This window comes from Gallus gallus, chromosome 1 (assembly GCF_016699485.2).
Source record: "Gallus gallus isolate bGalGal1 chromosome 1, bGalGal1.mat.broiler.GRCg7b, whole genome shotgun sequence".
Lineage (NCBI taxonomy): Eukaryota > Metazoa > Chordata > Aves > Galliformes > Phasianidae > Gallus > Gallus gallus.
Window position 1 is genome coordinate 180,370,421 of NC_052532.1, and position 25,495 is coordinate 180,395,915.

A 25,495-nucleotide genomic window follows, 5' to 3' on the forward strand; every position below is an offset into this window, starting at 1 on the left:
GATAACAACCTAAGAACCAAATATTAGGCACCGAGGTTTAAAATTTTGCCCAGATATTTAAAGACTGTTCAATGGGACTTATGAAAATGCTTCTATCAAAAATGATTTCAATCAGAACAGTTTTCTGTGATGGCTTTTTTTTTTTTTTTTCTTTTCAAGAAAAGTGTTTTTGTCAAGGAAAAGTAAATTCCAGAAAAAAAAAAAAAAGGAAAGTTTGGCAGTTGTTCTCTGTCAGTGAAACCAGTCGGCCTTTTTATGATTCTGAAACCACTCTGTGACTCTGGAGTACATCACACTCTACTACCCTTGCTGTACAAGTAAGTTGTAATGAGGAATTTCATTGCCCAGATTGTAAGACTTACCCCATCTTAGTTGTAAATAATGCTAGTTTCAAGCAATGCCATGCTTGAAAACCAATGGTGTTCATTTTGTTCTGGATTATGCTGCTGTGGCTGCTGTAGGGTGAGTGGCTCATGCCCACTTTCCCCTCCATTGCCCAGACTCCAAGTCAGAGAACGTCTATCCTGGGAGAGATAACCAGCAACTCTCACAGAGCATCCGTCACTTCTGAGCCACAGGGCAGGAAGCTCTTCTGCAATGAGAGAGAGGAGAGAATGGAAAAAAAAACGATTGACACTGAGGAACCACAGGTGCTGCATTTCTAAGTGGACTGACTGCAAACCATTGTTTTCGTGCTGATATTTTTAGTTTGCACATTCACTCAGAATTAATTTATCCATGGAAAAAAATTTCACACTCTGTGTGTGTGTGTGTGTGTGTGTGTGTGTGTGTGTGTAGTGTGGTCAGTAGATGACAGAAAACAAGGGATGGAGAAAGAAAGGCAAAAAGAAGATTCTCAGCTATGTCAAGATACCATTCCTTTTCATACACAGAATTTTTCTCTGGACCAAACCAAGAAAATATGACACATAACTAACTTCCTTGCTACGCAGCAAGTCCAGCACTGTTCTATTTATACAACTGCATTTCGCAGTGTCCCAAAGGCAATAGGCGCCTTTGCAATTGAAGAACTTTGCACAGTAATTACCTATATTTTACTGGTGCAGTGAGCTAGGAAGGATCAAGAAGACTGACAGCTGATCACACTTTAGGATTCCATCACTAGGGCTCCTAAATCATTCTTCACCTACACAGCTGAGCTAGCCTCCCCCTTGTGCATATGGCTTACCTCTCACGGGGCAGAGCTGGAAAAGCCTTTGGCATCTTTCCCAGGGCTGTATACAGCTGCTGCTCGAGCCAATCAACTCTGACCTCTTAGCTTAACAGTTCAGCTGTCAGCTTCTAAAGAGAGATGTCAGTATTTTCAAGCAGGCTCCATTGTGCTTATCAGCTAATGCTAATCTCTGCTTGCACTTGGCTGTTTGGTGAGGGAGAGTAAGGAAGCATATACTTAGGCAGAATGAACGGTGACAGTCAGTTTGTGTTGATGTGCTTTCTGTATTGCACCAATATTCTGCCAGCTCTTCACTGCAATGTGTGGATGAGGGTGATGAGTAATAATAATTTGGCTTTGGCAACCATTGTTAGCTAAATCACAGAATCATAGAATCACCAAGGTTGGAAAAGACCTTCAAGATCAGCCCAACCATCCACTTATCACCAATATATCCCCACTGAATGTCCCTCAGTACAACATCTAAACATTCCTTGAACACCTCTGGGGATGCTGACACCACCACCTCCCTGGACAGCCAGTTCTAGTGCCTGGCCATGCTTTTCATGAAGAAGTTCTTCCTAATATCCAACCAAAATCTCCCCTGGTGCAACCTGAGACTGTTCACCCATTGGCTTTGTCCATGCCCCTTTGTGTCCCCAGGAGAGCAGACATAGCTCTTTGTCTCTCCTCCAAATGACTGTTTTCCTCATCTCTAAAGTACTTGTCCCTGCCCAGCATCCAGGCAGTGGCTTTTATCTTTGGGCCTCATGGCACTGGCACACACTTTTGGCACACTGCTGTGACAAGGTGCATGCTACAAGGTATCTGGTGGGAGCGACATAATTTTTTAGTCAGAACTGTGGAACAGGCTGAGCAATAAATAATCCAGGATGGGTTTTGCGTGTATCTCTTTTCCCTGCAGTATTTGGCCATTTTGCCGTTCAACTTCCTGCCCAAAGAAATCTGCTTGCATATCTGAAAGCAGAGGTCATCATTTTTAAAATATTTGCAGCATAGCTTTGCTTCTGACTACCAGTTACAACAAGATTAGTCCAAGTAGGATAGGTAAGGACAGCTACCTCCTGCTGCTGGCCATTTTCCTGGTGGATTTCAGTGGAGCTGAGCCTGGTCACATCAGATGTCCTTGGAGACATTCAATATCAAGCTGGACCAGACTCTGGACAACCTGTTTGAACTGTAGGTGTCCCTGGTCACTGCAGAGGGGTTGGACTAGATGGCCTTTGGCAGTCCCTTCCAACTCAAATGAGTCTATGATTCTAACTTCAAATGTAGTCCAATATATATATTTTTGAATATTTTTGTTTTTTAATGGTTTAAAACTAAGTGAAATCGGAAGCACTGAAAACTCTAACCGTTAGGTTTTTCAGCCTTGGATTCTTCCCTACTTAATTGTATGTCTGTGTATATCAGCTGCACTTTCACCTGTGGACCATCATAAAGATTAAGCTGAAACTAGTCAATAAAGTATAGTCAACTTTACGTCATGATGAGGCTAGATAAATTTTCCCATGAGAACAGAAAGCAGGAACCTGTTGCATAACAGTCACACTCTCTTAACAGTCTTTCTGTGTTGAGGCTGTACCCAGCTGAGCACAGAAAATACTGAAGACTCCCCTGTAGGCTTGGGGGAAACTTGTTTGCATAAAAAGCAAGCCTCAAACTTATACTGCTTATCTTCTAGATGCAAAGTTGTGGAAAGATTTTGTTACTGATCCCCTCCACGAAGTGGATAAATGCCACATTGGGCTCTAATTTAAGCTTTTTTTTTTTTTTTTTTTTTTTTTTAAACAACAGAAGTTATTTCTTGGGCAGTCAGACATCACAATCATGAACAGCACACAAAGCCAGGATAAAAATTCTACTTTTGAAAAATGACAATGTGATAATGCCTGCAGTTCATGAGTGAAACTTTCTTATGGGAGTGGAAAGGCTAGAAGAAGTATTAGAAAAATTGGAAAAAAAAATAAATCAGGAAATAATTAGTAATAAATACCTCTGCCCAAAACATAGAAATTTCATCCAGATTGGAAAAATTCAAAAAGAAATGAGAGAAATTAAATGCAGAATCGTAAGGAGGGCAAAAAAAAATGTTGAGTAAGAACAAGGCAGGTGCATTAAAAGCTACTAATAAAAGACAACAGAAGCAGAAAAGCTGCCACAGAGACTGCAGGGTCTGCAAACAACAGACACAGAACAGGAGTGCTCAGAGAATACAGGTTTACTGCAGGAATAGTATATTAATTATCTGCAGCACTGCTCACTGTGGAAAGGCTTAGGAGGGTTTCCACACTAGAACTTATCTGCAGATGATGAGTTGGAGAACTGGTCTCAGCTGAAGAGCCAGAAGTCAATAGAATGAACCGTCATATATCACGAGGAGCAGATGATGTTCAGCCAGTGATTTTGAGGAACTCAGATATGAAATTGCCTGTCTAGTTTATGTGGAGTGTAATTTATTGCTCGTGTGAGACTGGTACCAGAGGAATAGAAGGTGACATATGCAATATCAGTTTTTAAGAGGACTGCAAGGGAGAGCTGGGGAATTACAGACCAGGAAATTTCATTTCCATATTGACTGACCAACCAACCAAGCAAAAAAACAAACAAGCAAAGAAACCCTCACACAGAGAATGTATAGAATTCATAGGTATATGAGTGAGTGAAAAAAAAAAAAAAAAAAAAAAAAAAAAAAGAGCAAGGTTTCTCCAGAGGGAAACCGTACTTTCTGTATCTATTACAACTCTGAAAGAGTCAGTGAACGTGTCAGTAGAAGTGAACTGATTGATTCACTTAGAAAACCTAAACTTTCCTGAGATAGAGGGAAAAGATCTTCCTTTAACTGGCTGAAAGGCAGAAGGAAAGTGGGAATGAACCATGAAATTGCCTAGCAGAGGGAGGTCTAGAAGAGACTCAATTTTTTAGCATATTTACAAGAAAAGGAGATAAATAGGAAGATTGCAGTGTTTGCTGGTGGCACAAATGTCATATAGAAGAGTTGTAGTGTTGTCTCAAAGCCCAATGATAAGTAACAAAATGGTAGGTAGCATTCAAGACTGACAAATGTGAAGTAGGTAACGTAAGGAGAAAATGCCTTCAACAAAGTAATGAGCACAGCAGATACTGGTACACAGGAAGGATCCAGGACTCACTGCGAAGAGCTCCCTGATCACAGTGACTCCACTCTCAGGGTTGGAAAAACCGCAGAGAAGAAAAATAATAACAATAAAAAACATTGTGACAACTTCACTGTGAGAACAAATGAAGCAGATGAGGTCTTCTTAGCTTGGAAACAAAGATGACTGAAGGAAGGATAAGAACAGTTACGAATAAGGCCATATTCATGCTTTCTCAGTCCCTCAAATAAATATAAAATAAAGAAAGGCATTTCGATGGTCAAAACTGAACTGTAAAACTTATGAGTACAAGATGTTCTGAAAGAAAACAGTACAGACGTGTTTTAAAATGTTTAGACAAATCTGTGGAAGAAAAAATTACTGTCAAGAGCTGTTAAATACGAGGATAGACTTGCTGGCTCCACAGGAATGTTAAGCCACGGACTGTAAACACTGAGAAGGTATTTTGAAGATTTATTGCTCCTAGTTTACCTGTCATCAGAGCACCATGGAACTAGCTGGAGAAACTGGGCTTGTTCAGCCTGGAAAAGAGAAGGCTGCAGGAAGATGTCATTGCAGCCTCCCAATATTTAAAGAGAGTTTATAAGCAGGAGGAAAACAAAGATTTTTCAAGGTTAGATAGTGATAGGTCAAGGGGGGATGGTTTTAAACTAAAGGAGGGGATATTTAGATTGGATGTTGGGGAAGATTTTTACTGAGAGTGGGCAAGGTGCTGAAATGGATTGCACAGAGAGGCTGGGAATGCCCCATCCTTGGAGGTTTTTAAGGCCAGATTGGATGGGGTCCTGGGCAACTTCATCCAGTACTTGATCTAGCAGTAGGCAACTCTTCCTGTGGCTGGGAAATTGGAACTTGGTGTTCCTTGAGGTGCCTTCCAACCCAAGCCATTCTACAATTCTCTGATTCTATGGGGGGTCCCTATAGCAGCAGGGCAGGGCCTGGAAGCTGGGGCCCTTCCCACCACCCCAGCTGAGGAGCAGAGCAGGCCAGGGGCAGCCAATGGAAGCCTCAGCACAGGGCAATGGAAAACTCACTGGGGATGAGACCAGGCCAAACAAAAGTAAATTGTTAAGAGATCTAACAGCCTTTGAATACACATAATGTAGCAGCAAAGGAGAAAGCAATACAATCTTCTCCATGCAAAACAAACAAACAAACAAACAATGGGCTTGAATGTTAGCAAAGAAAATTTCCTTGTGGTTTTCTTGAAGCCTGACTGATACAGCATAGGATACAGTTGAGCACTATGCTACGCTGCTGAGAGATGTGAGGCTACCAATATCAAAATATGCTGTCAGAGTTTTGAGGAATTGGTTGGTCAAACCAGACCAGAAATAAAGCTGTCCTAGCTTGGAAAAATATACCATCTCTTCTGCCACCAAAGCCAGTAACAAAAGCTACCCTTCATTCAGTGCTTAAAAGGTCACAGCCCCCAGACAGTTCAATGAACAGGAATATATTTTAAAATGGAGAAGAATGTTGACAGAAAGTTGCTGCAGTTTGCCTCCCTGAGCTAACAACATGTAGGTGAATAGGACAGCCTGCACTTTTCTCAGTGGAATTGAGAAAGTGTTTCTGTGACTTGGAGCAGCGTTTCTCTGCAAGGAAAATGTCCATCTCAGGTAAGACAGATGCAACAGAAGCTTCATTCCCTCCAGGCTGATGCAACCTATTTGGGCCTCCGCAGGCCTTGGAGCATGGGAGCCCTTCTCCACAGTGGGGTGAAAATGATAGACTGAATGAAAATCTCCCAGTATCGTTACAAACACCTTAAGGAGCACAGCCTCGGTGTGATTGCCGTAGTCTGATTTTCACTAGAAACTCAAGCATAAATAATGATTTCTACTGTCCCAACAATCAGCTAGCAGGAAGGGGCTGAAACAAGAGTGTAGATGGAAGACGGGCTGCCGGCAGGGGAGGTGATTCCTGGCGCTGCTCCCCGGACCCGGCAGCACTGAGCAGCAGCGCCGCCCTCCGCCGCGTCCGGTGGCGCTGTCCAGGGTGCTGAAACGACGCTCCACCCGCCTGCGCTGTAGCGCGGCCTTGGATGGATGGACCAGGTAAGAACGCGGGTCACAGAAACAAGTAAAGCAACAAGTAAAAAAAAAAAAAAAAAAAAAAAAAAAAAAAAAAAAAAAAAAGTAAAGAAACAAGTAAAAAGACAAAATTCTTTGAAGGCATTGGCAAGATGACCAAATGACCTTATGGTCATTAGAAACTGAGAAACGTACCAGATATTAAACGGAGGAAGTTGTGCCCTCTGCCTGGAGGATATAAATTCTTACTTTGAAGCATTGTTTAATGCTCAGATTTCAAATATTGCAGAATGATGACGTAACAGCATTAAACAAGGCAAGGCAATGTCTTCCATGTGTTATGCATACTGAGTAACATAAACTTCAGCTATGTCAGAGAAGTAGCTGTTATAGTAGATAGATTAAGATCCTAAAAATTCTTCCCAAAAGTTTTACTCACCAACTACAAAAATGGTACTTGGCTCTCAAAGGAAGTCCCAGTTACTTCTTGTTGTTTTGAAATGGCTTTCTAATGGCTGAAACAGGGAAGGAGAAATTGAGGATTCAGAGCTGTCCCACATTCTAATGGAATAACATTCCTTGTTTTCCACTGCAACTCACCTTCTCCTGTGTGATAAGTAGATATTGTTTGCTAAACTCCCTCTGATGTGCAAAGCGTTACTTGTCCTGGTTAGAATAAGGTTATTTGGAATCAGTCATACCATAGAGGCTTGTTTAAATATGTTGTGTGGTCTTGTCACACACACACACACACACACACACACACACACAAAAAGCATTTTCTAAACATGACTTTTTCTTTTTTCTTTTTTTTTTTTCCTGTGGAAATGTTTGTGACAGGTAATTCAACATGAAAAAAAATCAATTGATTACAACTGATTTGATTCTAGGAGCAGTGAGCTGTGGTAGGCTGGAATTAACCTCTGGCAGAATAGAAGACAGATGTAGAAGTCCCAGTGTATATGCAGGTAACACATCACTCCTAGTTTCCATGTGCTTATGGGTATTTCAGACTTTCCTTTTTTTTAGTCGAGAACATGATCTTGTAAAAAAGAAAGAAAAAAAAGAAGCTATGTTCTTTTCAGCCTCACAGAATTTTAGGCATTTAACATTATTTTTATAGTGTTGATTGCATTTTCAGTAGCATCAGAGATGACCTAATTCAAAAGACATCGGCTGAACTGCCTCCTACAATGCTCTGACCCAAAGGAAATTCTTCTCTGGGAGGAATGGAGTCTCTAACTCCCATCACTCAAATGTCTATGAGCTGCCATTGCTATACCTGAAAAATAATGGAATAGTACTGCGGTGTAGAAGTTAATTATCGTTATGCATGAGGCTCATAGACAGTGATTATACACATCCAAAATAAATTTAAGAGAATCACAAAAGATACTGCTGCTAGACAGAGTTGTTTAATTTTCATTGAAAAGTGCAAATTAAGAATATAGAATAAAATAATGAAGTGCCAGTATTTATCTCTATTGTTTGCTGTTCAGGCAGATCCAAAATGATTTGAATTGCTGCGGATTCCCAAATACACTGCACAACCTCACTGTAGTTTTTGGATCTCTACTGGAATTAGAAAAGAGTTTAGTACTCCAAAAGCACTGATATTTCTACATTATGACAGAGTTACTGCCTGGTTTTTCAAATAGTCTCCCAGGATATGAACACTTAGTTTAGTTTTTAACACAAGGGCACTCACATCACTGATCAAGGGAGACTTTCTGACCCACTCAGTAGGTAGTTGATGTTCACAGCTCCGTCAGACCTGCCTTTTCCTCAGGCAAATGAAAGGAGAACACTCTGCTGGGACTATAACTCTTTGCTGAGACCTGGGGCATCCTATTCTTTGCTGTTGCTGATTTTACTGCTTCTGGCCAGATTTGTAAATTTACACTGCACAGCAGGCAGGTACAACTTTAACTGAGGCTGACCTCAGTCATGAAATAAAATAGTATAGATAAGATAAGATCCATTCCTTGAGTCAGAAGAGGCTGATTCTGCATGGAAAGAGCCTGTTGAGAGTCAGACTGTGCTTTAGGGGCAGAACAGTCCCATGTACCAAACTAGTAGCAGATCTGGAGAAGGCCTGCTTTCCTAATACAGCCTTATGCTCACGCCTCTTCCCCACAGCCCTCATGTAAGAAGCGAAACAGTTGGAGGCAGCAGCCTCAAGATGGCCAAACTAAGAGCAACCTTCCCATCCCTGGTGTCACAGCAGCACCCTGTGAGCTGGGGCAGGGCAGAATGCAAGGAGGGTGCTTAATAAATGGGCTGGTGGCTGTACAGACCTCTGCTCCCAGAGTCCTTTTCCTGCTCCTTTTTGGCCCCAGAGGTAGAGTGAGGAACATTCATATCTTCCACAAAAAGGCTATCTGCCAAAAGTATGCAACAGAGGGTGAAAGGAAGAGAAGTTGAAGGGTCAGTGGGACAGACACATGGAACCCAAAGAGAAGTGTATGTGCACTGGCTTAAATTCAAACTAATAAACCAATGTGAATGGAAAACTGGGAGAAAGGGAAGAGGCAAATGATGGATGGATATCAGAACTGGCTAAAGAAATATGTGAGACTATCCAGAACCAAATCAGCATCACAAAAATCCCTGACAGAGAGAGGCTGATAACTACATCCTTCTCCTTGACATTCCCCTCTGCCAACATGTCTCTGCTATGCAGAGCTGGCAGCTGTGCTCATAGGTGCTAACCCAATGCTCTCCTGTCTTGTTCACCTTTGTTTCACACCATAAGCATTTTGGGGCAGAGAACTCCTTTAGTTACACAGTTTTACAGTCCTTCAGTACAGTACAGCACAGGTCTAAAGACACAGCACCACAGAAAATAAATCCTCTGCCACTCCCCATAGTTCATTACGATCTAAGCTGCTGTACCCGGTTCTTGCTCAGAGGCTTTATAGCTAAATCTCCTTTTCTAATTATAGCTCTATATAGAGAACAGTTTCCTTTACTAGAATAAGTAATGACCTGATTTCTCTGCATGCTGTTCACAGGGGAACGTACAAAGCCAATTCTACTATATTTCTACATGATCTTGTTGGAAGACTCCTGTCTAATCTTTGGCAAGTCTCATAGAAAACCTGCACTGCTGCAAACCAAGGAAAACAATGAATAATTCATTTTCTTATCTTTTTCAGGATTGTTTTCTGCAAAACATCTATTTTAATAATTCATGTGATTTTTAGCTGCAGCACGTTATCAGTGCAAATGTGCAGAGAAGAGACATTTTGTTTTTCTCAACGTAGCCTGGAAGACCCATTAGTGCAAAATTTCAGCTTATATTGGACAAAAATCCAGGTGAGGATTGAGAGGTGAAAGTCAAGCTGGCTGCAAGCTACAGAGAAAATAGGACAGTTATCTGGAAATTAAAGATCATGAGAGCCATTCTCAGAGAACTCCTCCTTACAGTGCTCAGATGGTCATGTTGATCACATCAAGCACATCAAGAGCCAACTGTAGGGCAGAGAGAAGTATGCATACAGTTCCCATATATCCCCAAAGCATCTGCCAAACAGGTGAAGTTAGCACTGATAAAACTGCATGTGGTTACAGTTACAGACTGTAACTGACTCCTACCTCAGTCAGATCTGTCCAGATGGCAAAGCTGCAGACTGAGGTTCCCTCTAGAGCTCACACAGGAGTAACTCCAATTGGCAATACCCCACTCATGGGATAACCCTGCACTGCTGACTGCACATGTGCACATATCAAAATCTCAGGTCAAATTATAACAAAAATGGACAGGTCAGCAAACAGGATGCTAAAAGCCAACCAGAGTCCATGAAAGGCAGAAATAAGAAGGAACTGATGATACAACTTTATAAAGGAAACCTTCACTATGCTCCCACCAATTCTTTGGCTCAGTAGCAGCAGACCTCGTTCATTTACCCAAGCATCAGCACTCTGTTCATGTACCTCCTGATCCACCTATTTCAACTAGAACTGTACTGACAGTTCTCTACTTACAGCAGAGAGCCTCAGCCAGCACTGCCATGTAGAGCACGCAGCGCAGGCCATAAAGCTGGTACAGAAGTTTGTAAGTATTACTGTTCTATTAATGAAGACTAATCCTCTTTACACCACAGCAAACTTTCCAGTCCAGCTTCAGGAGACAGATGGGAGAAACATTTCTCCAAGAATAATCGCATGAATGGACTATCTCTGCTGCTAGAGATAGTGTATAGATATACATTGCCACCAGCATTTGAACAAACACCTTCCAAACGAGCCTGGGCAAAAATGGTTCTTCTTTATCCAGAGGAAGAAAAAAGCTACAAGCCAAAAAGCCAAAGGAAGGCAGGACAGCACTTGCTCTCCTCCCTGCTGTGACCATGAGACCCACAAGCAGCCCCTACCTGAGGTCACAGCCCAGCCCCAGGGGCAGGAGGAGCATGGAGCTTACTGACCACAAATCGGTGCCCACCTACCTTGTCCAAGGAGCCCTGGCAAGAAGGTAAACTCACATTGGGTAGGATAAGACAAAAATCATGGGATCACACACAATGTGGTGTCAGCAGTGATGCTATTTTCATCTGCCCACCCAAAGCGAGACATGTTCTGCATAATATTGGTACGTTATCTCATCTTGTTATTAAGTGAATGAGCAGCTTAGACTTCCCATCATTTTAAGCCATTTTGCTTGGTGCAAACCTGACTGTGCTCCCATAGTGCATAGGCAGGCAGGTCAGACAGCTTTGGTCACTGCTGATATAATTACAGAGTGGCTCTGTCTTTTTAATGCACTCGTGCTGCATGACAAGGCCAACGTAAACAATTTGCCTGGTAAAACTGCCTGAGAAACTTGTTCAGATTACTCAGCATAATCTTTCCTGTTCTAAATTAAACCCCCCAAATCTGTTCCCTGCGGTGAGTGCAAACACTGTGCTTTCTTGAAACAACCTTTTACACTTTCATTTCTTTACCATTTCTTCCAATTTTCTCTCTCTAGCAAAAACAGTAACCTCACAGGTCACAATTCAGAGACGCACCAATGGTAGAATAAATTATAACTTCTAAAATAAACATTTTGGTTTCCACTGTAGGTTTTAAGTTTCATCCCGGGGCACTGCCACATGGGCTGTCACTGGGGCACTCTTAACCCCGGGTCTGACAAGGACATGGAGAGCCAGGATGTCACAGCCAACGTAAGAATAGGCTGCAAAATAAGCTCCATAGGCACCAGCATGCAGGGGCTCAACGGGAGAAGGAACTTCACGCATAGCTTCATTAAACCCATCTCCCTGCAAGACAGGAAAGAGATCACCCACAGCAGCTACATTATAGTGACACAATCTGACATGGGGCCAGATGACAGTCGCTGATTTTATTTGAAGTTGACACTTTGGGACAACTTGGGGCAGGGCATGGCAACTGAGAAGATCACACCACTGAGAAGGTGGCAGGGACCTTCACGCCAGCTCCATTAACTCCTCTGCAGAAGATTAAAAATAAACCAGTGCAGACTAATTAATGTGTTGCAGAAGGAAGGGGAGTATGAGAGCGAGGGAAGGAAAGAAGGTGAGAGGCTAAGATTTGAAACAATGAAAACGGTTGCAAGAAAACAGTAGAGGCTTCGAGAGTTATAAAAAAGTCATCAATATTTGATGCATTGTTATCATAGATTATTTACAAGTTCAACACATTTTTTATTCATTATATTTTCATTCAAAATATGCAATCACTAATATCTCCAGCTCTGTATTTCTGAAGTCATCAGAGAACACTGGTTATTGCAACGCCTATAGAATTCCGTTGATTATGTCTGCAAAGAATGCAGCTTCTTAGCCCTGCAGAGAAGTCCCGATTCCCACCTCACATTTGAGCTAAGAAATGAGACCTTAAATCCAAAGCTTATTTATTTCGTGATGACACCATAAGTAGCAATGCTAAAACAAATGGAATCCTTCACACTATAACTAGAAATGCAGTAACAAACCCAATCCAGGTAAATTTACATTACTTTCTTCTTACTATGAAAATACCACAGAACTGTCATAACCCTTCTACCTATTACTCCATATCTCCAAAATAAAACCCATAGTGCTTCCATTTAGAATGACATATGATTTATTCATATAATTCACAAGTAGTTGGACACTACTCCAAGTTTAATCTCCATATGCAAGTGATTTACACAAACATATAATACTAAAATTGCTTGCTTAGAAGGTAAAAAATACCATGGGTATGAAATGCCATGGTAGATGCTGTTCAATATACTACACATTCTTAGTGTCAGACACTTTCACTCATTTCTGATTTTAGAAAAAATGCGATTTGCCATTTCTTGTTTTTTAAGTAGTCTGGGAAACCCAGGTGGGTTTTCTCTAAACCTTCAAGTCAATTATTTTTCCCAGTCCTTATGAACTGAATTGACAACCAAAGCTACAGTTTGAGTAGTTCAAAAAAATATATCGATTTCTGCTCCTCTGAATTCACCAAGCATGATGTAATCAAATCACATCGCCTTCCAACATGTGACACAGAATACCAAGCCCTGTACAGCCAAAGGAACGTGCAGGAATTTAAACTGTGCTTCAGCATGGTGGTGTTGGTGCCAACAACCCGACAGTGCAATTTTTGGCCCCTACCAGTATCCAGTAGTTGTGAGTGACTGCACTTCACTGGGAATACATTAGCATCACCAGATCATTTGGTATTCATGCAGCTGTGGAGCCTGATTGTAATTCTGCATAAACTTCTTACTGAAACTTGTATCTAGTAAGCCTCATTAATTCTGCATTAAGCATATATGGCTGCATGGAGAAAATTGGACTTTAATGTGTTTGTCTACATCAGATTAACTTACACATATTATCTCCTAGACGAGGTCCAAACATATATTTTGCTTGAAATGCCAGTAGTTATCTTAAAACATACCAAGAAGTCAAAAAGCTTTCACAATACAAGATCCAGCCACATATTCCACATATACAAAACACAGCTAGAGAAATACAATTCAATTTTTTGATGCTGAATTATGAGGAAAGTCTAAAAAAATAGAAAAACTCTGATACCCAGACATCAATTCAGAATGTAACACTGCATAATGCCGCAATATGAGCACCCATTTAAAATGAGAAATCCCCCAAGAGAAGCATAAGGGGATCTAGTACTTGTGACAAAAATAGATGGATACTGCACCAAAAACATGCATACGATTGCCATGGTCATTCAGTATGCCAGTGACGGTCTAAACAGTGATCTAACACAAGAGTGAAAGAGTGTTTCCAAATAAAATCACGTGAGTAACTACATATTGATTAAACTTTCTGATGCAGCAAAGTGAGGGCACAGAGCCATCTCGGGGTTCTGGAGCTGTTTCAAGATTCGCTTGTGAAATTTCTCTCTGACGCGGTTGAACTCCATTATATCCAGTGGATCCTCTTCAATCCAAAATTTGTGGAATTCATGCATTAAGTAGCCTACAAAAGAATAATTCAAAAAATATAAGAGAAATGCAGCATTTTAAATCACATGAAATTAAAAGAGGACTGGCAATTCATAATTATGATGTTCACAATAAATTCTGATCACCAAGGTCTGGCACTTCACAGAACTATGCAGGGATAAGACTAAGTCCACCTGTAAGACTGCTGCAACATAAGGCACATACATGACTTATGGCTTGTCAAACTAAAAGAACTGGCAGAGTTTGCTGCCATGGCATTGGCATTGCACATGCTGGACGCTTAATGTAACAGCTGGAAATTCATTTCAGGAAAACACGTGATCATGTGCTTAGCAAGGCTATTTGGTATAAGAATATTCCTCCTCAATTTCAGGAAGATTTTTTAGAAAGCTGACTTAGAAGCAAGCTCAAGGTTTGATGAACATCAGCAGAGCTTCCAATAGTTAAAAGAACTCATTAAGCATCTTGACATACATATGGATGATGAGCTGTTAACTTCATTCGACCATGTTAAATAACACAAACTAAAGCATTAAACTAATGAGTAGGGGAAGATGATACTGATTACATTCTTGGTTCTATGATTATATGAGCCATCGAGGATATGTAACCTCTCATTCCAATACAGTGAAATATGAAGGTTGTGTGTCCAGGAAGTGATGTCATTTGTTGCACAAGAGGCCTAGTTGCTTTTGTCCAGTTCTTTCTATTGCATCACAGTCGGCCACAAATACACATACATATTTCTAACTTAAAATTCACTGCATGTTTGCAAAGTTTCTCATTATGAATTTGAGAAACTGCATTCAAAAGGCACCTTAAACACATAGAATCGTAACGTTGGAAAAAACCTCTAAGATCATCTAGTCCAACTGACAACTCATTACCACCATGTCCACATCTTCAGATGTATGTATTCCAACAAACAGAGGCTGTTTCATTCTGAGAGATGATTCTTTCAAAGAAAAGCTCAGTTAAAACCCCTCAAAAAAAAAAAAAATCACTATATAAAATGTAAAACATTAGATCTTCACCTCCCAAATTCTCAATTTCCAAGAAGTACCTTCTCTACTTCAGCTGACCATGCCACTGAGCTACACAGCTCTGTGCATTGCTTATACTTTACTGCCCAGTGTAAGTTTTATCCTACTTAATCCACGTGCATGAGCAGCAGAGGGAGGAGCTGCCAAAAGCAGCTCTCCCTGTGGTGCTGCTGCAATGGAATAGCAATGCTGGTCCCGGCAGTGGACACACTGGTCCTGTGGATCAGACCTATGCCTGACCAGCAGATCAGTCCCATCTTCAGCCAAGACTTCAATACTAACAGCAAGACACAGTAGTGGTAGTAAGAAAAAAGTCTCTTCTTCTAAATTAAGTGGTGGCATGGGGAAGAAAACAAACAAACAAACAAAAGAACACAAAAAAACTCAACACAGAACTATATATGTGATCTGAAGGTATGGAGTCAAACCAATCATACCAGATGCATCCATTCACAAGGCTATGGACAGGTTAGGGACTTGGTAAAAAGACAGAGTAATTATCCCAATGAAAAAAAAAAAAAAGATCTGAAGGTCTGAAGGTGCACAAGTGGATATTTAGGTAGATACTCATCTGTTCTTTATTTATCAAGCTGACCATCACCAAAGACTGAAGTGTAACCACTAAACTGCCCAAGTTCCTACCAACTGGTGTGCTTGGGGCAGAAACCCAGAAAAACAGTTTATCCTGAGGGTGGGCAAGTCTACTGAAGGGTGCAGGGAAATGTATGCAAATGAAGATATCTAAGATGGATTTATGGGAAAAGGATCTTTAGAAGCTCTTTAAAAGCTTAAGCTCTTTCTTCTTGTTATTTAAAATCAGTTTAAGCAGGTATGAAGGTCACCAGTTCAAGCACTTCCTTTTCTTCTGCACTTTGTTTCACTCCCTGGTTCGGTGGTAGCATGTGTTACAACTAAGTACTGGATCACAAAAACAGAACAGCAAAACCTGCATGACAGCATCTGTGTCATGTAATACATCTGTGTCAGTAGATTTACTATACTCTGCTATCTGCAAGGGTAGAAAAAATAACAGTAATAGGAAGACTGATCAAGTAGCCGTCTCGCCTCCCCACTTACAGAAGGTCTGCTGAAAGTGAGTGAGTGTCGGTGCCTCTGGAGCAACGTTGTAGAAATGGGTCTTCAGAGCTCCGCTCACAAGCAAGTTATATGCAAGGTCTGTTATGTTAATGCCCACAATAGCAAATGAGTAGCTGTAAAAACAAATAAAAGTATTTGTTGAGAGCTTGTTTTCTTTCCACTGGCTGTAAGAAACTCTGACACTGACTCTGCAGACGGTGTGATACTGAAGTGTAGTAATTCTCTCCCTCATCAGCTTCCAGCGGAGGTGAAAAACTGGAAAAACTTTAATCCTATCTATGTCGTACCCTCTAATGGCAGCGTTTCCCTAGTGGAACATACAGTCACAGTGAAAACAGGAGTTTCACCACTGTGCCAGCATTTTTAGTGGAGCAGCACATGTTAACTCCTGTGGAATAAATAAACAACCCTGGAGTCCCTGATCTTCTTTCTGACATGGGGTAAGCACTCCACATGGTGGCTGTGCCTGCAAGGTGACCTGATATTCACTATTTTAACCTTTTGGCCCAAGTGGAAACCTACAGTTGGGAACATCAGGGTTAGACAATTGGTTCTATAATGATACTCATGGGGCTAAAAAGTCCGTGAGAGAAACCCAGCTGAATCATTTCCAATTTCTTCCCAACAGAGAACTAGATACACAGGCAAAAACCTAAATCGGGGCATGCTGGGAAGAGAATTAAAATATCTGACCTGAGAAGCAAAACTCTGTCCTGCTAAGAGATCAACAAGGAAATTCTATTTACAAATTAGCAGTTTTTTTCATTTCTAAACCTTCTGTCTAAAGAACTCAATATTTCTGGCAATGACCATTTCCCCAAAAAAGAAAGCAAAGGAAACTTATTTAGTTTTGTATATTCCAGCAGTAGAAAAAGTAAATCTGTAAGTTAGCTGCAATGCACGGCCTAATGGCAAATTCCACAGGACAATGAAATACAGGCATTAAAATAAGGTATTATAGATTCTCAGATACACTCATCATTATACTTTCTTGAAAGCAGATTAGAACCTGTCTCCGACAGAGAGAAGAGAGACGTGATCATATTATGTACTGAGAAGAATTAAACAGACATTTATAACTGCACTATTCATAGCACACAGAAAACGCTTTTTCTTTGCTACAAGATTTTGCCTACGCCTAATTCATACTTCAAAGTAGGCTTATCCGGTAATCTTTGATCAAAATCAAGACGTGGTTAAGACAATGCATATTAGTATGTGTGTTGGAAATTCCTTAAAGAAATAGCCCAGACAACTCCCTGTTGTCTTCAAATATACAGCATCAGTGTTAACTGATAACACATAAGTTTAAAGTTGCCACAGACACACAAGACTTTCAAACTTACCCAATTGCCTTATCAAACTTTTTCTTCTCCCATTCAACTTTGCTGAACTGGCTGGAAAAAATAAAATAAAACCCAGATATTACCAGGAAGTGCTAGTAGACAAATATTTCCTTTCCATTTATTTGCTATTGCAACATTAAACAAACACAGACTGTATTTTATTCCTGTAGATACTGCTAGTTTAACTCCTTTTCTGACTGAATGGACTGGTACAGGGAGACACTGAGATGGGTAGCTTGCTTTGTGGCATCACTGATATCCTTCGCTCGTCATCATTACAAAGTACGTGACAGCATCACCTCTCTTAGTAAAGGCCAATTATTTTCTATACTGACCCACATCAATTAAGTCCGAGCTACGCAAAAATAACAAAAATAAAAAGAAGAAAATGAGTTGAGTTTAGCTTTACATATTCTCCAAGATGTATGTGATGATCATCATGGGAGAAGTGACCGACTTGGAGGCAAACAAAAACTTCTTATTGGACAAATGTTTCTCACATCCATCCAAGCTGGAAGGCACTCAACAGCCAAAAGCGAGGGACTGTGGTTCTTGTTATTTAATGCAATAGTTAGGGAACCACTTTTATTTAAGTTTATTTCAAACAAAGCTATATGATGCAGCTACCAAGAGCTGACATTTTACTGACCAGGCTTTACCTGTATCTATATTTTGTAAGTTTAGCAGAAAGCAGTGCATTTATCACCAGCTACAAGCAGGAGAGGGACTGACCCTCACCAGCAGATTAAGATTTAGAGTCTGGAGGGAGTCTAGGCATAGTAAAGTAACACAGATCTTTTATACTGCATATTGTAGATAACTATGTGAAAGTGACATTCTTGGACTATACTTGAACTACAGTAAATTTATATTACACTAAAAACAATGGCCCGGACTTCACTCATGCGTAGTGTTTAAGAGATATTTCCTTTAAGTATGAAAGATTCAGAGAGGTTCACACACATCCTGATCTGTTACCAAGTGATGTAAGTGGGAACAAAACTCTGCATCCTAAGTGGCTTGGTGCATGAGCACACACCAATGTATACTTATTCTCAACAAATGTAGTCATTTTTGTAGGTTGTGGCATAACATCAATAAAAAACCCCAAGCAAACGTTTAACAAAGGCAGCACACTTAGGATGTGCACGAGCAATGTAGTTCAACAAAAATAGAAACTACATTGATCATTATCACGTCAGAAATCAGCGCTGCTGCTAAGCAACCACACCAGGAAAACACCACAGGCACCATGGGCTGCATCCATCTTCTAGTAAATGCTCCTTCAAGGGATAAAAATTGCACATGATCATGCGGTACTGCAAGACTTGGTAATCACACATGTAAATGGAGAACACAGGATTCCCAGTCCAGCACTGAACACTCATCACTTGTGCAGCACTGTTCTATTTCCAATGTAAGTCTTGTGTTCAGTTAAACAAAAATTTGGCTATTTTCTATGACGCTTTTTAAGCATCATGACAATCCCTGTTCATCAGCACACATCAACAAAGCATCCATGCACAGCACAACACACAAAGGGCAGACCAAATGGGGAGGGTGTATAGTGAGAGAGTGAATGCCAATATATAAAAAGAAGCCCCAGACAAACTGAATGTGAGGATTTAAATCAAAGCTCAGAGACTATTGTGCTTCCATTCCGTCTGACCCTACAAGTGCTTTCTGTCACAGAATTACCATTAGGGACTTCACCACAAAATACTGAGATAAAAAGCTTTGCAAGATTGACACGTGCACCCGCTATACGGGTATCTAACACTACTGGTTACAGGCAGAAGGAAAAAAAAATATTTTGAGACAACTGACTTCTGTTGCACTGGCTAAGAGGCACCCATTCCCCTAATCCTTATAGGATAGATCTTACTCACAGTACAAACTTTTTGTCATCTGAAGGCACCTGATCTCTCAGAAGTCAGGACACTGAACTAGGGAGCTTAGACCAGTCACTACCTAAGGCTGTCAAAGTACGTGAATATAAGTTAGAGGAGAATGTAATGAGTTTTTTCAGCTGCGCTAACAAACTCTTGGCATAGACTACTTCTGATTACCAAGTCAGTCACAGCTGGTATGAGCACATTTGGACTGCCTACAATTTTCTACCCTTCCACCCCCCTCCCCCACTTAAAATTCACCTAAAATTTCTTGGTTAAATTTGGTACTAAATATGTCTAAAACGGAGTTCTCCAGCTACATCAAAGCAAGGTTGGTTTCATTCTTTATATATTAGCATGCTCAGAGGGTCCCAGGGTTGCACAGTCATATAAATGAGTTAACACTGTAGCGTTTGGAGAAAGGGAATGGGGTTCTCTTGGTTTTGTAAGAAAGGTTTTCAATTTATAACACACTGCAGTGCAGTATGGTTTGATCTTATTTACATGTAGTGTCATAAAACTAAGAGAAAAGAAAAAAAATACCTTATTTCCTTCTTAGTGACTTCCCTTCATTACGAAAGACAAAAAAAAAAAAAAAACAAAAAACAAAAAACAAAGGTAAATAAAAACATAAAATCACTTGAAATTAGAAATTAAGTGAAAACATTTTACAGTAAGTTTCACTATTTTAAAGATTTCAGTATACAAGTGTGCCTCTCAAATTTGATCAGCTTTCAGGATCAGTACTTGAAAACAGATAGCACATGCCAATACCCCACCAAGGGAACACACAGCACCCTTCCCAGACCAATAGTCAGCACAACATTCTCTCAAGTTACTCTTTGCTTGCCTCATGCATTACCTGTATTTAGGATGAAGAGAATCAGAAAGAACTTGTTGGGCTACCTCAGTGTCCCATTCGGCAAAATACCTGCAGATGTATACATTTAGGGTAAATTGTTAACAAAAACAGCAAAAGAAATCTTAAGAATCTAGCTATCCACACACACCAGCCCCAGCCCTTTTAAGTGTCACTACATGCATTACGCAGTATGAGTAGCACCTAACATCTGGAATTCATTAAAGTCAGATCCACAAAAAGAAAGATAAAAGCAGGCTCAGATGACAAGTGCAATTCCATAAGCTGCTGGCGAGCATGGGTCAGCAGACTCCTCTTTCTGCCTGCCCTACATAAGATCTGTTGCTTACTGCTAGCATACGTTGGCTGCTGAGCTCAAGATAGAGCAGATCAAACTTCTTGACTTGGTAGATTCATTAAGTGAGATAAAAGTCATCACAGGAGACCATGAAATTAAATACGTGAGAGGGATTCCTATCCAGTGAGAGTTCAAATCCAGATTCAAGAGTTCATGTCCTTCACCACTCTTAGACAGAGAATGATGTAAAAACAGTCGGTGATTTTTTGTCTTTCACTGTGTAAAAGCAGAAAGTATTTTTTTTTCCCTCTCATAGGGAGGGGTTAAAACATTTGCTAAAATTATGTATCTACCTGCAGTAAATACACTGGCTGAAGAAAATAGCAGAACTTGATTGATTCCTAAATTGCCAGCTCCAGATGTCAGCAAACATCTGGCCTGCACAAGGCAGAAGGGAATAGTTGTGTAAATTTGTTGCTTGATTTTGGGTACAGAAAGAAATTGAAGAAGTAGTTCGACTACAGAAGCCTACCATCAGTGGCTGCATTTCAAGTGTTTTGCCTAAGAATTCAGCATGGAATTCCAAAGAAAGCTGAGCACTAACGTAACCCTCTTATCCACCCACTTCCAGGTCATTTTGCCTAAAGAGATGTAGATATTGTTGAAAACATACTTAACAGTTACTCTCTTATGGGAAGAGAGTGTTAACCTACTGTTTCACAGAGAAACTAGAAGGGTTTAAAATATATATATAGGTCTTGGCAAATGGTGTAACCTTGTTGAATGAGGAATACTGTAAGAAAGGAGAGCCATTCAAGAAGAGAAACCCCTCTCCCTAAAAACTGAGATGGAAAATATTCTTTCAAGTTTTTGATATGGAATCCCTAATGCTTTTAGAAGTTATTTCTTCAGACTTTCTAAAAAGTCAGCACATAATGCTGCTTGTCACAGCTTCTGACACACAAATAAATCTATAAAGGAGCATACTTACACCAAGTTATATAAGCCCAGGAGACCCATCCCTCTAAAGTCTGTTTTAGGATCATCACCTTGGAAACCAATTTCACACCACTGCTTTGAAATCCGAGCTTTCAGCGGTGAGTTGGGCTTCAAGCATTTCCATAACTAGAAAGATCACAGGTAGAATATAATTACACCTCCACACATAAGTATGACTTTTCCTGCTCTTAAAAGCAAGGTAAGTTTTCACATAACTGTACTGCCGTTCCAGCAACCAGAGCATAAGAACAAATGAAATTCCGGGGTGGGAGGAGAAACGGGAAAAAAAGATAAATAAAAAATAAAATCTCCAATAGCTCTCAAATACTGTGGCTGTTTCAGCCCTACAAAGACCTTCTGACCTGAACATCCGCAAGGACTTGTTTTGTCCGTGCTTTGTGCCTCAAACTAGAGCCTGCCTCCCTAAGCACTGACATGGGAATGGGCTGGAACTTGGCTGTAAATCATTGGCAGAGAGGCAAGCAATCAGCTCTCAGGTCCCTGAGGCTCTGCAGCAATCTTATCCCCAGCGTCTTTTGCAAGTCTCCAGAAGGGTTATAAATCGAGAGTGCTGACTTGGCTACCACAGCATTAAAGAGCAGATCAGAAAACATAAAAACAAAAATCCATATAATAATAGCACCTTCCATCTTCATATGTAACTGAGGGGTGAATCATTCATTGATCTCACATAAAAATTAAATTAAAAAAAAAGCAAGAAAATGATTTAGGAAGTCAGATCCTCAGCTGGAATAAATCCACTTAGCTGCACTGGCCCAGTGTCTTTATTGCTTAAATATCATGTTGCTAGGCACCTAAAAGCAGCCTAAATAGACTTGCCTGACAAAAGCATAACTTTCTGCACATCTTATGTGCTGTATCACAAATCCATGCTTTCCAAAGTGTATTGAGAAATCAAGTGTTCCCCATAAACCATAGCTGGCGAGTAGGGCCTCAAGACACAGTTAGATGAAGCCTCCCCGAGAAAAAGAGCAGTATGCACATTTCCAAATAATCCACTCTAAATCTGTTTTAATTTTAGCAATTCAAACTGAATTTTAAATTAAGTACCTTTAGAAGGTTAAAACTTCTTATGATTTTAGTTTGCAATGACTATATAAAGCATCATGTGTTGTTTAAATCATGTTTGGCATCTTCCTTGTTCACTCCCTGACACTTCACCCACTGACACTAAATGTAGTATTATTTATTAGTTCAATCACATTAACTTAATTTTCCTCTCATTCATAAATTGCTCTCTTGGTAAGCATGAATAAATAATAGACATTAGGATCTCAAATTACCCATTGCAGAGATCACTCAGCAGAATACCTAGAAGCAATGAAAACCAACTGGCTTATTCTTCCCCAGTGTGATCTGGAAGCTGAGTTAAACCCTTGGACATACCTCATGTCTTGTTTTAAAAAACCTCTGAAAATTCTCTCCTCAGTTGCTTTACAATCTAAGAGGTCTATAGCTGTCTCCCTGCTTACAGCCTCAAGATCACCTTCCTCAAAACATATTTATTTTCATGCAATGTTTTCTTTAAATCATGAATTAAAACTCCATTGGGATGGTTTTCACAACTGTTCATGTATTATTCTGAAGAATGGTCTATTTTCTATTTTTACTGGTAAATAGAAATTTACCAGTATATTTGGTATCTCCAATACTCAAGCGTTATCTTCAAGAATTCAAGAAGCCGAGGAGAAGAAATGTTTATCCTGGTTATGAGAGGTAAAAATACCCTTCTTATCTTGACGAAAGTTGTATGTAAGTAGGACATACTGATGTTTTTCTGGAACTCACAGCACTGAGCTGTTATCTGCAGTGAGAGCTGCATATTCAGTACCTAGATATAGTCCAGCCAACTGACATATGTTCATCAACAAGGAACAATTTGCTTGCTTGGAAGGTGTTATACTCAGACTATGCTTTGTATATATAGGTGTTACATGCAGGATGTGCTACACCCAGTATGCTTTGTAGACTAATCTTGAAGCAGGTACACAATGGAGGAAGGTGATAAAACATCAAGAGGTATTAAGAGGTTTATAGACCAGTCCTTTGGAGGTGGGATGAATAAAGGATGCTCTATCAGCGTCTCTTAAGCCCCTACCTTCAAAAGCATTTCCTCATGTTGCAGATTCTCTGAATCATACGGCTCTCGGCGCAGCTTTTCAACCTCTACAATCAGATTTCTGTACCCAACGATCTGCAGCAGGCAGGCCTGAAGAGATACTCCCAGCCTGGGGTTGGAAGGAGACACAATTCAATTCACTCGTGTGTCACAGCACGACAGCACACATACCTGCTTAACGCATGCATAATGTTACATCAAGAAATCAATAATCCAATGCTTTAACTACTGCAGGAGATTTTCAAGAGATGAATATTACATTAAACAAGGTTTCACGAAATGCATAGTCTTATTCAGCACACTGCTTTGATTAAAAAAATAACAATTGACTTTTAAACTGAAACAGTGAATTTTCACGTACAAAAGTCTCATTACAACAATACACAGCAGCTTTCAACATCTGTTATAAGCACATCACTGAATCTTTCCCCTCATTCAAATGGCAGCTTCCCAAACAATGCCCTGAGACCAGAAAAGTGAATTTAAAAAGGACAGGGGGGAAACTCAGCAAAAAGCTAAAAATAAGCATTTTATTTCCATGTCACAAGAGCCCACATAAAGAAGCTAAAAACCTGAAGTAACACAGCTGAAAGATCTGCCTGTAGGCAGATGCTTTTTTCCTTTTTGTCTCTTGTTAAGAGTCACAATAATGGCTCTTTTCTTTTTTTCTATTTTTATAACGTTGATCCACCTGATGCATCATAAAAAATAAAAAAAGAAAGAAGCCAACATGACTCCTAAGGCTTTAAATTACAATTTATCTAGTTTTAGGTTAAGATTTTACTATAAAATACAAGTTCTGTAGTATACCACAGCCATGGCTACAAGAATATTTGATCATGCACAGGAATAAGGCATTAATTTTTTTTTAGTGGAACTGGGCTGCACTGATGAGAGTAATGTATTAAGCTGCACAGGTTCCTCATTTGTCCTGTTTGGTGCACTGAAACATTCTGTTTATTCCTTAATACTATTAAGATTTCCGAGCAGAAGGATTTTCACCGCTTATCTTTTGAGATTAATACACAGAAAAAGGGATGTCATCATTAGGCCATTTCTCCTGCTGGAACTGCATGCTGTTTGTGTCTGTAACCCTTTTGGAATAATCTGAGCAGCATTTCCCCCCTTTGATGTTTGGTTTTCACATGCTTCACTTGTTATACCCCACCATTTTGTAGAAAGGTTGCATTTCAAAGAAAGATAAAAAGCCTGACAGAATTGCCAGAGCGCATCACTAAGCCACAGCCACTGTGTTTTTAACTACAAAACAACCGAACAGCATGGTCTGCCAGCTGGTTACTCAGCTTACTTGCTCCCACCACTGAATATACACACTTATTTCAAAGGTATTGGTAAATGGGACCACCTCCTTTTCAGATCACAGCCACCCATGGCCTTCAAGAACGGCTCATTGCAAACATTCCTGGGATAGCAGCTCTGCTCTGCAAAGATGCTACGTGAACAAAAATGACTGCACACAGATTTACAGAAAAACACATAGCATGACACATGTCCCCTTGTCCTTACCCGAGGAGATGTTATGCCTCTGCCATGCAAGGGAAGGTCAGAGCTTCTGAACAAGAGAGTTTGGATGCAGGTTTTGTGATGTTTGAGAATAGGCAAACCAGTGGATTTTCCTTAATCCTGCCTAAAGATATACCTGACCTGCTTCTGCTGAAATCTGTCCAGAAGAGTTTAATATAACCTATGAGTGTCACACATGAACGTTCACTTCAGATTATTAAAGTCTAGCTAAACTTCAATGAATGAACATTAAGGAGCAATTTAGTGGCAGGGTTTGCTTCTGTGTACGTGGCACCACCTTACACATCCCAGACCCACATTCCTTACTGCCTGGAAAAGGTCTCAGCAAATTAAAGGAGGATGCCAGGGAAGGGGAGCATGGGTATGAAAGACTCAGCCCTATACAACGCTGAGTGTACAGTTTCCATCCTAAAATCAATTCAGCATTTGTTCTATGCTAAGTGTATGAACAATACCTGGATTAAACTAAAAATAC

The 25,495-nt window shown here is 40.3% G+C and overlaps 1 protein-coding gene across 7 annotated transcripts in view; it reads right to left on the bottom strand.

The window, feature by feature from the left end:
• Positions 1–12,226: 12,226 nt before the first annotated feature.
• ELMOD1 (ELMO domain containing 1) overlaps positions 12,227–25,495 on the bottom strand; it is a 42,016-nt gene continuing 28,747 nt past the window's right edge. For 4 of the 7 annotated variants that reach the window (XM_025146870.3, XM_025146871.3, XM_001233927.7 and 1 more), the window contains exons 6-11: positions 23,455–23,584; positions 21,328–21,461; positions 20,042–20,110; positions 17,288–17,338; positions 15,921–16,054; positions 12,227–13,813 (exon numbers count right to left, since the gene is read on the bottom strand). In XM_025146870.3, the coding sequence (XP_025002638.1) occupies positions 13,641–13,813; positions 15,921–16,054; positions 17,288–17,338; positions 20,042–20,110; positions 21,328–21,461; positions 23,455–23,584 (691 nt within the window). In that variant the 3' untranslated portion in view covers positions 12,227–13,640. Of the gene's footprint in view, positions 13,814–15,920; positions 16,055–17,287; positions 17,339–19,722; positions 19,747–20,041; positions 20,111–21,327; positions 21,462–23,454; positions 23,585–25,495 lie in introns of all 7 variants that reach the window. The other 3 variants (XM_015279594.4, XM_417165.8, XM_015279593.4) reach the window with 1 other exon arrangement.